Below are 12,437 nucleotides of genomic sequence, written 5' to 3'. Positions count from 1 at the left end.
AGAGAAATATTCTAGAGTTAAAAAACATTATTGCTGCACTGGCTTTCTGCTGAAAGTTGTTTCTTTGAAAATGTTTTGTGAATTTATTGAACGTCACAGAATTTAATTATTAAATTCCCTATTTTTACATGAAAAGATATTAAGATAATAACACTATTATTAAGATATAGTCTTATTGTATTTGAACATATAATTGGTCCTGCAAAGTTACTAAGTGTGTAAGTACATAGGATGATGCACCAGGAACAGTGGTAAATGTAAAATTTGTACACCAAAGGAGGTTAGGGTTGACAATTGATGTGTGTTTGCATAGTACTTTATATAAGATTGAGAAAAAAATGGGAAGATACAATGAAAATTAGGTTCACACAAAAACCTACACACCCACATACAAATGTTATAGTAACTTTATTCATAGTAGCCAAAAACTATAAACAACTTGAATGCCCTTCAATGTATGAATGGTTAAACAAACTGCAGTGCTTCCATACTGTGGAATACTACACAGCAATAAAATAAGAATGAATTATTGTGTGTGTGTGGCACGCACAACTTGGATTGATCTCAAGGGAATTATGCTGAGTGAAGAAGCCAACCTCCAAAGTTTACATATCGTATGATTCCATTTATATACCATTCTTGAAATGACAAAATTATACAGATGGAGAACAGATTAATGTTTGCCAGGGGTTAAAGACTGGGAACAGGGGTAGGGATGGAGCCAGATGGCCATGGGTAGCGTGAGGGGTCCTTGTGATCAAACTATTCTGCATTTTGACTGTGGTGGTGGCCCACAAATCCATACATGAGATAAAAAACAACATGGAACTAAATACACACACACATGCAAATAACTGCATGTTTTAAAAACATAAAATGTCAAAAGGTTAATAGATTGTCTCAATGTCAACTTCCTGGTTGTGATATTGTACTATAGCTAAGCAAGATGTTACCTTTGCCAGAAACTGGATAAAGGATACACGGGATCTCTCTGTATTACATTTTACAACTCTGTGTGAGTCTATGATTATCTGAAAATAAAAATGTTATTTTTAAGTGGTAAGAAATTTCAGAAAAAAGAATGTTATCTCCACTTGAGGGAGTCAAGGAAGGCTTCATGGAGGAGGCATCGTTTGAATTAGACTGTAGATCTTCATGTAATCCAGTAACTCTATGGTTAATAAGGTTTATCATTTTTAAAAGTTGAAATGAAAAATTAGAATAACAGAGAACAACTTGACAATCTCTTTTGGAATGATCCTAATAAAACTTCTTTTGTAGAATTAAAATTAAACAAGAAGTCAGTGCATTCTGTTGACCTGCTCATCTCTTCATTTTGAAAATACTTATTCAAGCTATTGTGATCAAGTAGCAATTGTATAAAATAAGACTGTAGTTACAGCAACAGTTATAATAACACTGTTTCTTGAGCACCTACTATGTTCCAAGAACTTTGCTAAGCACTTCGAAATATCTCATTTTGATCTCTACAATGGTGTTTGAGGTAAATATTATTATCCCTGTTTTATAAGTGAGTATACTGAGGCTTAGTGTGTATAAATAACTGGATTAAGTCACACAATGTAAAATCTGGGATTACTTCTTAACACATTATTAACCGGGGGATTTTTGCAGAAACTAACGCCTGTGGCCGTAATATGTCTCCGGTCAAAAATGTGTTAAATCAATGTGTAAATAATAACAAAGCTATATTTTCTGCATAATACAAAAATAAAAGGTCAGTTCAACAACACTTATTGAAAGACTATTATATACAGAGCACTTTATTAGGTACTGTGGGAAGAGAGATAAAAGATGTCGCTGAGAAATGGCCTGCCCTCTTGCACAGTTAATAAGTATTATTTCAGTCATGACTTCTTAACTTTTTCCAACGAGATGGTTAAAACAGACATGTCCAGGAATGCTGAAACCCTTTATAAGTTATCTTTCAAAGAAAGTTATTTTAAAAATATGATACAGTATTATCTATTTCTCTGTGCACATAAAATTTGAACTATTGCTCATATTTTCACTGTGGCCTAACCTCTATTTCTCAAATCTTTTGTAAAAAAAAATATCAGAAATATTTCTCTGAGAAATATGATGCCATTGTGAAATTAAACTTCTAAAATTTCTCCTTAATTTAAATCTCTTCAAGTTTGTTTGCCAAAGAAATTCCTCATTATCACATTATAAAATTTATTTTAATTTGGAAAGTCACGTCCAGAAATCTGGAATATACTACTCATGGTGTCAATTTATATGGATTCATCTTTAAATGCCTTCGCAAAGATGAATTGTATTCTTTCGGTTTTACTACAGTTTTCATTATTACTTGAACATCCCAAGGGCTTGCTTCCCTGGATCTACCTGTGTGCTACCTAGAGGCCCAACTGCAAAACATACTCAAACAAGGGGAACCAATTTTTAACAGAACACTGAGAGAAATTAAGTTTGAAATGTACTTAAGTCTTTGTTTAAAATTCAACATTTTCCTCAATTTTTTTCAAAAGAGTTCATTAAATGAAATATGTTTTTGCAAAATATTTAATGCTGTCAGTTCATATCAGATTTCCTACCTTATTTTAGCCAAGTCCCTAAATTTTATCAGTTCATATACCAGCATTATTTAGGTTGATAAAAATCAATCTTTTTCTACTAATGTTTCTTTCAAAGTGGTTACGGTACAATACAGAACTCACACGAGTAGCTATACACAATGAGGAAAGGGTAATGGAAAGATTCCGTGAAATCTCACCACCAACAGGCCTGTACGCCATGGCACCGATCCTAACTTCACAGTGCCTAGATCACTTGAATGTTGTGTATCTAACAACTCAGTAATAATTTACCAGAGCTGAAATTATGAAGGTGGTTGATATTAGGCTTTTTCTCATCAACTTTATATCTAGGCAGTGAGAAATTCAGTGTCATGCTAGAGGTAGCAGGAGGCAGCTTTCGCGATGATGTCTTCCCCCTGAGCCCAGAAGAGTCTAAGAGGCCCATGGTCCAAGCACTGACTGGAAATGTGGAGGAGGGGGAGGGAGTGGTAAGAAGGGGAATCTGCAGTCATTTCAAAATAGAGGTCTGACCTCTAGCTTCATTTGCACAACTACAGCTACACACTAACACCTGTACCTTATTCCCCTTCAAGGCCTTGCAGTTTGGAAAAGCTTTAAATACAAATACACAAGCACTTGGTGATAATTCCATTTCATTCAGTAGTTTGTACTGATTCTGTTTTTATTTCCTCCTATCCAACCATACAAAAATCTTACCACATAAGGTATGCTGGTTGTTCTTAAGTGAATTTTCATTCTAGCCTCAGACTTTAAAAGAATTTGCAATATATTGATTGGTGACATTTTCCCCATCTTCCCCTTCCTCTTGAATTATTATATTATAATATCAAGCAAATTGATGATATTTATTTTTTATTATTATATATTGACATTCTCAGTAGTGCAATGTTAAATAAATATTATTTGCTTTAACTTAGAATAAGTACATTATATAGTTTGTATAATTATTATAGGCCACAAGAAAACAGAATCTTCCCCACACTTATCTCTTGTTTGCTGGAAATGAAAATAAAGTTGTATTTCGGTTTCTCTTTGTTTCCTTAACTTTAGTTCCCATTCTTTTGCCGTCATGAAGTGTTTGGTATTCCGCTGTCTGTGTGCTTGAACTTTCATAATGATTAAGATCACTTTCCTCATTTCATTAAGAAAAAAAACACCTAATACTTTCCTGTACATAAAAATGTAGCTCTTTCCTTTTCATACTTCCTTTTACTCTTTGTCCTGCACCTTGAAAGTGGAAATTTACCGAGATGAGAGAAACTGGGGAAATGAAGGAGGGGATCGCTTCAGATTGTATGTATGCATGAGAAATTTATGTCAACAAGCCAAAATTTGATGATAGAAAACAAGTGACTGCAAGTTGGGACAGAATCCATCTGGCAGAAGCAGGATGCTAAGTGAAGCAGAGCTAGGAAGGAAATAGCAGATAGTTTAGTTCGATCAGTCACATCCAGGTGATCTGCATGACTTCTGCAATTCTATATCTCTAAGAACGGCCTCTACACAAAAATGTGTTCCATTCTTCTAGGTTGTTCTCTCTCAGACACCAGTTTTGGAAGCGATCCAGTCCCGGAAGGCAGTCACTCTAGCATAAACACCGGGTTTATTGGGATGCCCACAGTCGTCTCCCCAGCTCACTATTCCAGCGAGGTACCAGATATCTCTAGCATCTGGACTAACCAGTGGTCCTCCGGAGTCACCCTAAAGGAGAAGGGAGAGATTGGTAATTAGTATTTCAGTTTTTCACAGAGAAATGTGCTGTTTTTCTAACATGAGTTTAATGAAAGGGGCGGTTTTCAAAAATCTTCAGTGTGCTCAAATGAGAAGCAATGCTTTTTATCTATGCCAGTAATTCACATAAAGGAGGCACTCCCCTACCTGGAGAACAGCTTAGACTCAGGGTTCAGTACACAGAGATTAAAGACTCCACCTCTTGGCAGGACAGTACTAGTCTGATACATCTGACAAAATAACTGCCCATACTCTTTATCAGTTTGACACAGCTCCCAAAAGAAGGGTGAAGAATTTATTACTGATAAAGAATACAGACATTAGGGTCAGACACCTGAGTTTAAATCTCAAGTCTGGCCCTTCGAAGCTAGCTAAGACCTTTAATTTGCTTATTTGTAATGCTCCTAATAATACCTACCTTCAATGATAATTTTGAAGATTATGCAAGACAGTGTATGCAATGTGCTCAGCATAGAGCCTGGCACAAAACAGAACTTAGTAAATATTATATATAACCACAAATTCCAATTGTTTGTGCTTTGTGAAAAACAGCCAGTGGGCTGTTTTTTTATACAGGTCATAAAAACAAGGTGCTGACTGATCTTCCCGAAAAATCCTGGGGTCTCTAGTTACTGACCACCAATTAAGTGTTCGGCACTATATGAAACTATTAATTAATATATTATTTCATTAACCCATGTAATTCTGGCAACAAAACATGGAGTTAGGTTTCATTTTCTCCATTTTAGCAGTGAAGAAACTGAAGCCAACAGAAGTTAAGCAATTTTCCTGATATCACACGCTACTCAATATCCAGAGTGATCTAACTCAGAAGCCTATGCTTTCTTTCCCCTTACATTATACTAACTTCCTTGTGAATTTTCTTTTGTCCACATAAAAATTTTAACTAATAGTAATAATAACTCAATTAGAAATAATGTGTTTGTAATTTTTAAATCAATTAACCAATAAGTATTTACTTATACTCTCATATGTGGTAGGAGATGTAAAAAGAGTATAAACACATGAGCCCTCCTCTCAAGCAGTGTACAATCTGCTTATAGAAATTAAATGTATTATATGAAGCTATTTGATAACAAATCATTTTGATAATTGAAACCCAGGCATATGTGAAGACATAGCAGATTAGGAAAAAGAAATAGAAGATGCCAGAGACAACAAAGCTTAAATTTGTTTAAGAGACAGGAGTGAATGAGTCTGAGAATAAGGTAATTAAGGAAAAAAAGAAAGCAGTGAGTCTAACAGCATTACAAGCTGAAAACTAAGTTAATGCCAGCAAGTATCAAATAGAGAAAGATATAGTGGGTTCTGTTAACCTTAGTTAGCTCACATGCGATTGGTGAATAGGGGAGTTATATCAGGATAAGGTGGAAGTTTTCATGGCTTATATGTGTTTTTGTCTTAGGCAGTGGAGCCAGAATAATGGGAGTAGAATTGCAATCTTCAGAAGAAAAGGCCTCAGCTCAGCTATTGCACAGGCGGAAGCCTTTGAGGCTCTATTTTAAGAAAATGTTAAGAGTGTCTGTGCCGAGGAAGCCCTCTCCCTGCCCAGAGTGGCACAGCCCAGGCTTGCTTAATTCTTGGGTCCTGGCAGGTCGGAGTTCCTCCTCTGCCCAGAGCTATACTCCCATGTGCATTGTCTCAGCCTCAGCAAGTCAGTTATTTCTACTCTATTGTTTCTGTGCATTTTTAACTTCCCTTAAGTCAGCCACCAGCCACCCTGGGCATTCTGTCTACCTACATTGTCTAAGTTATTTTTCAAGGTACAATTATTTTTGTTGTTGTTGATGTTAATTATCTGGTTACAAAGTTGCATAGCCTTTGAGGGGTCTGTTGGTCTGTATCTAACCCTATTTTTACCATAAATTCAGTTATTTTTAGTGAGTGGTTTAGTGAGAAACATAACAGGAAGTTTATTCAAGAATATGTGTATGGGACTTCCCTGGTGGCACAGAGGTTAAGAATCTGCCTGGCAATGCAGGGGTCACAGGTTCCATCCTTGGCCTGGGAAAGTCCCATACGCGGCGGAGCAACTAAGCCCATGCACCACAACTACTGAGCTCTAGGACCCGCGAGCCACAACTACTGAGCCTGCACGCCTAGAGCCCGAGCTCTGCAACAAGAGAAGCCACCACAATGAGAAGTTCGTGAACCACAACGAAGAGTAGCCCCTGCTCGCTGCAACTAGAGAAAGCCAGCTTGCCACAAGGAAGACCCAACACAGCCAAAGAAAAAATAAAAGAATATGTGTATGTATAACTGATATAACTGATTCACTATGCTGTACAGCAGAAACTAACACAACATTGTAAATCAACTATACTCGAATAAAAAAATTTTTAAAAAAGAATATATATATATATCACAACAGAAACTTTTAAAACTAGAAGAAGCCAAACTAGAAACCAATGTTAGTGATCAAGATATGAAGTAATGAAGGAATAGAGTAGGGTCTTTAAAGAAAGAATAAAGACAAAGAGATAAATTTGGAAGGAATAGTAAAGAGGAAAAATATTTCATGACTTAATTGATTACATGTGAAGGAGATTTAAGAGTAAAAGAAGATTCCAAGAATAATGAAAGCCAACCACATAAATGAGAAACTTGAAATGAAAAAACAGGTAACATTTCGTGATGCCTGTTGAGTTTAAGATGGCAATTACATAAATTTTAGTCTTATACTAACAACTTAAAACATATAAATGGAAACGGTTTTGGAGTACATGAAAATGTGAGACTGAATTTGGGCAAGAGGTTAATTTTGAAGATGTAGATTTGGAAGTCATTAAAGTGACAGCTGACTTAAAGAAAAGATAATTTCTTTGAGTGAGTATATAGAGAGGAAAAAAAATGAGTGTTGAGGAACAGCCAGGCTTAGAGGGAGGGAGAGAGGAAGAGAAAGAGAAACCAAAATAAGGAACCAGGAATGAGTTGTTAGAGAAGGAGGGAGGGGAAAATCACCATATTTCAGGATCATAGAACCCAAAGAAAGATCATATTTTAAGAGGAGGTAGCCACATGCCACTGAGATGGGAAGGAGTAGGACACCCAAGTAAAGGTTTTTGCATATAAAGTTATTAATGATTTTTGAGATATTAAAATACAAGGAAGGGGCTTCCCTGGTGGCGCAGTGGTTGAGAGTCCGCCTGCCAATGCAGGGGACACAGGTTCGTGCCCCGGTCCGGGAAGATCCCACATGCCACAGAACAGCTAGGCCTGTGAGCCATGGCCGCTGAGCCTGCACGTCCGGACCTGTGCTCCGCAATGGGAGAGGCCACAACAGTGAGAGGCCGCGTACCGCAAAAAAAAAAAAAAAAAAAAAATACATGGAGGCAGTAAAGTGGCAAAAATTGTGGAGAGTAGACATAAAAGAGGGGGGAAAATGAGTGCCAGGTCCCCCCTGAAATAGAAAAGCAGGATATTATAATCACAAGGCTAAACTTGGTTTCTCCTCTTTAATTCCCCAAATTTATGAGACATTCACATCTAATACTATTATCAAAATGGCATTGTAGAATAGGTGACATATTTTCAAGTGAAATCATATACATCTGTGATTTACTTCAAAATAGATCTAGAGTTTAGGATGGGGAGAAGAAGGTTGGGGGGTTAAAATATATAGGAATGAACTAAGATCGACCATGAGTTGATAATGTTGAAGCTGGGTGATGAGTACACACTCCAGCCTATAACAGAAAAAACTGTGGCCCCATTCCAACCCCCATAAGCAAAGGCCAATTGGGGAGCCTAGACTTCCAGCCTTACCAGGATCTAATGAGGCCCAATCCCCCATCAGACTTATGTCAGAGAAGTCTGAGTGGGGAGCCACTCTTTCATCCCTGCCAGGTGATGATGAAGCCCTCCTCTACCTCCTCTGTGGTGACCAGCTGGGGAGCATGGACTACTGCCCAATGGTAAGGAGGCATAACTTTCTCTCCCAGTAGGGTGATGTCAGAAGAGGCCTAGTGGAGAGCCAAGCAGTGATGAGGCCACTACCCCATGAGGTCAGTGGAGACCACAAGGGGAGCAGTAACAAGATGCCCCCATCCAGAGTGGTATTTTTGTATTGATACTTCATCCTCACTATCTCAGGCTTTACATGTGGAATCCCCTCAATGGAAGGGGTGGGGGGTTTTCTATTCATCCAACAAGTTGGTGAGGATGGGAAAAAGAAAATATTTAAAGAAAACTATATTTAATAAGTTTCCCTAACCTTTAAAAAAAAAAAAAACAAAAAAACAACAACCAAAAAAACCCACGCCTAGTGAAGAGCCTGAAATTCCACCTCCATCCAGCAGTAACAAAGCACTATTCACCACCCTGGTGTCAGAGGACAATGAGTGGGACTAAGATAGCACTTCCCTACCCCCTTTGGTGTCATGTCAGAGGAACCCTGTTAAAACAGAAGATACAGAGACTCATAACATAATACCCAAAATGTCCAGGATATATCTGAAAATCACTCAATACCAAGAACCAGGAATATTTTGACTTGAGTGAGAAAAGGCAATCAATAGACTCTGACACAGAGATGACACAGATGTTGGAGTTATCTGACAAAGATTTTAAAGCAGCCATCACAAAAATATCTTAACGAGCAACTACCACCTGCTTGAAATAAATGAAAAAATTTAGAAGTTTCAGTAAAGAAATAGCATACATAAAGGATCAAATGGAAATCTCAGAACTGAAAAATACTATAATCTACAAAAAAAAAAAAAACCTCACTAGAAGTACTTAACAGAAGAATGGGGATGATGGAAGAAAAAAATCAATGAACTTGAAGACAGAATGATAGAAATTACTCAATTTGAACAGAGAGAAAGAGGAGTGGAAAGAAAAAGAACAGAAGCTTAGAGATCTCTGAGACCATAATGGAAGAGCTAACGTACCTGTTACTAGAGTTCCAGAAAGAGACAAAAAAGAAAGTAAGGCTGAAAAAGTTTTCAAATAAATAATGGCTGAAAATTTCCCAAATTTGTCAAAGGACATAAACCTGCAGATTAAAAAGCTGAGCAAGCCCTAAGCAGTATAACCCAGAGAAATCCATGACAAGATACGTAATCAAACTTCTGAAAACTAAAGACAAAGAAAAAACCTTGAACACAGCAAAAGAGAAATGACACCTCTTCTTTTAGGGAAAAACAATTCTAATAACAGCAGATTCCTCATCAGAGATCACAGAGGCCATGATTTACGTGCTGGGGAAAAAAAATTGTCAATCCTAAATTCTATATCTGGCAAAATTATGATTTAGAAATGAATAGGAAATATAGAATTTTGCAAACAAAGAAAATCTAAGGGAATTTGTCACTAGCAGATCTACACTAAAAGAATGGCTAAAGGAAGTTTCTGAAACAGGAAAGAAATGATATAAAAATAATCTTAGAAAACCAGAGGGAAAGAAAGAACAAATTATGAATAAATAGACTTCCCTTCTCCTCTTGAGTTTTCTAAGTTACATTTGGCACTTGAAGCAGAAACACTGTTTGATGTGGCTCTCAGCATATAGAGAGGAAATATTTAATATTTGTATTTATTAATATTTAATATTATAAATGAGGGAGGGTTAAAGAGACTTAAAGGGACGTACATTTTCTATTCTAAACCCCACTCAAACTAGTAAAATCTCAACGCCAGTAGACTGTGATAAGTTATGTGTGTTTAACTTAGAGGAACCACACAATTTTCTTACAAAGAGAGAGTCTGGTCAAAAACACTAATAAATAAATCAAAGTGGAATTCTAAAAAAAGGTTACTGTATGATGCTACACTCTCAAAATTACAAAATTATAGAGGGCAAACAGATTGGTGATTGCCAGGTGTTAGTGATGATAAAGTGTTGGGGGAGGGAAATAGATGTTATTATAAAGGGAGACAGACCTCTGTGATGATAGAAGATGAGACCCCTCTATACTATCTTTGCAACTTCCTGTAAAGCTGTAATTATTTAAAAATAAAAGGTGAACAAAAAATTATGTAGCAAACCACTTACCTGGCACGCATCTCTGTTTCCTTTCAAGGATCCAGCACATAACATTCTAGGAGTTATGGCATTATTGTAAGCTTTGTGTTCATTACAGATTTTAGTGTCTATGAGATTCACCTGTACTTGCCGAAGGTGATTTTGACTACTTCCTAAAGGAAAAAAATAGACTTCATATTTATAAATCTACATATATTCTATAAACCTGAAGAAAGTCTTTTATAATTAATTATTAGATAAGATGGTGGCATAGAATCTTAGGATATATATTTTTTCAGGTACAGTAAAATTTGGGAAATGAATTCTTTTCTAACTATTTTAAATGAAGTTAGGTGCCTAGGAAAGAAGCTCCAGTTGTTTAAGTAATTTCTCTGTCATTGTTAAGCTTAGAAGATAATTTCAGCAGGGGAGAATGGTGGCTTTATGATTCTCTGATCTTCACAACTGGGTGTATGTATTAATGATCCCTAATCTCTTATGTGGTTAATACCCTAGTAAAAATTTCAGATATATTTACTCTTTCAGACACCTTACCAAGCACAATTACTATAGTGGTAGTGATGTATTTGATAGTAACCTAAGGCCTGAAGGAATTTATGTGTCTTCTAAATGACTTAGTTCACAAGTAGGGCCTGACTTGGCCCCGGTCCATATGACCAACCCACAAACATATTTTGGCATAATGGCATTCCATTTTTTAAATGCCTTAGAATACCAAATTAAATTACTATGATTTGACTTTCTCCTCAGATGCGCACCATCATTTTGCAGTGCTCCAAATCCTGTCACAAACATCTCATCACCAGGGTGGAATTCACGGGATGCATCAGGGAGACAAATTCTGTGTACTGCATTTGTGTAGGAAACAGGGCTAGAAAGCTCTGCAACTGAAATATCATAGTCATGTGATGGATATTTGTATTTTTCATGCACAATTATCCTCCGGAGGCCTTGTTTCATTTTTGGAGGCTCTATTTTTACTCCAAAGGAAGCAGTCCATCTGGCTGGGTCCTTATACCTGAGGAGAAAGTATGAGGAACAAATCCTACTTTACCATTTTTACCAATATAACTATTTATATTAAATAATTTAATGTAAAAGTATCAATGTAAGTTTTCTTTTTAAAATGATGGTTTATATGCATAGATACAAACTCTTTCCAATCTAAGGCTCAGGTGTCAGATCAGGTGGAAATTCCACCTTGGCATGTTTCTTAGGATATGCACGCCACTCAGCATGCTGAGTCACCCACTCCAGATCCTAGGACCTTTTGACATTTCTGGGCATCAGTTGACTCCAGGGGACATATGGAAAGCATATCCTGTACAGAATGAGAGAAGTGAATGTATTCTATGTGCACCATGTTGCCTATCCACACATTTCTCTGAAAATCAAAAATGTTATACAATAATTTAACAAAGCATTACTTATCCTGTATACTGTAGGCATTTTGCATTGGGTTGGAAGATTGAATTGAAATTCCTTGAAATATAACTAGTCGACCTATTCAGTTGTATAATTTGTTACTACCAAATTTCTTCATATTTAATTTTTTCGTACAACGTGGAATTTCCCTATCAGGGTCAAACCTACAATCCACCTAGCCTCTATCTCTGATAGATGACTCTCAAATTCCTGCTTCCTTTGATAAATTATTGTGTAGTTGTCAATGGATAATTTATCTACATGTACTTTGGTACCATTTCCATTTCTAAACTATAAAACCTCTTACTAAGGTTTATGAATTTCCCACTCTCATATGTATATGATCTTTAATTTGTATTAAACTCATCTCTCATGAGGTATTTCCTTCCTCCCAAGCCGCAGTACACTTTGCTTACCCTTAGTCATTCTCAAGGTTCAGGACTTACGTTCTAAAGCAGTGAGCAGCACTCACAAGCCATGTGTCATTAATCAAAGTTGCTCCACAGCGATGGATCCCATCCCATTGCAGACTAGCTTGCCATGGCCATTCACCCTCTTGTACCTCTGTCCCACCAACAATCCTGAGACTCTGTCTTGTAGTTTTGTTCCTTCGTGTCCCGCAGCCTGCAAAAGAGATGATGCGTTAGTTAGCAGTTGTTTTTTAAGTATCAAATTGTGTTACTGCGTCTCAA

General features: G+C 36.8%; 1 protein-coding gene across 1 annotated transcript in view; it reads right to left on the bottom strand.

Moving 5' to 3' along the window:
- Positions 1–4,121: 4,121 nt before the first annotated feature.
- The window catches only part of LOC309822000 (transmembrane protease serine 11E-like), a gene marked incomplete at both ends in the record, with an annotated part of 33,388 nt that continues 25,072 nt past the window's right edge, over positions 4,122–12,437 (bottom strand). The window contains 4 exons of the mRNA XM_082653590.1: positions 4,122–4,283; positions 10,330–10,472; positions 11,079–11,338; positions 12,192–12,369. Coding sequence (XP_082509716.1) covers positions 4,122–4,283; positions 10,330–10,472; positions 11,079–11,338; positions 12,192–12,369 — 743 coding nt within the window. The remainder of the gene's footprint in view (positions 4,284–10,329; positions 10,473–11,078; positions 11,339–12,191; positions 12,370–12,437) is intronic.

Source organism: Grampus griseus (genome assembly GCF_964374135.1).
Source record: "Grampus griseus genome assembly, chromosome: 4".
Classification (NCBI taxonomy): Eukaryota; Metazoa; Chordata; class Mammalia; order Artiodactyla; family Delphinidae; genus Grampus; species Grampus griseus.
Note: the sequence above shows the minus strand (reverse complement) of the source record. Positions and strands in the feature narration are given on the sequence as shown.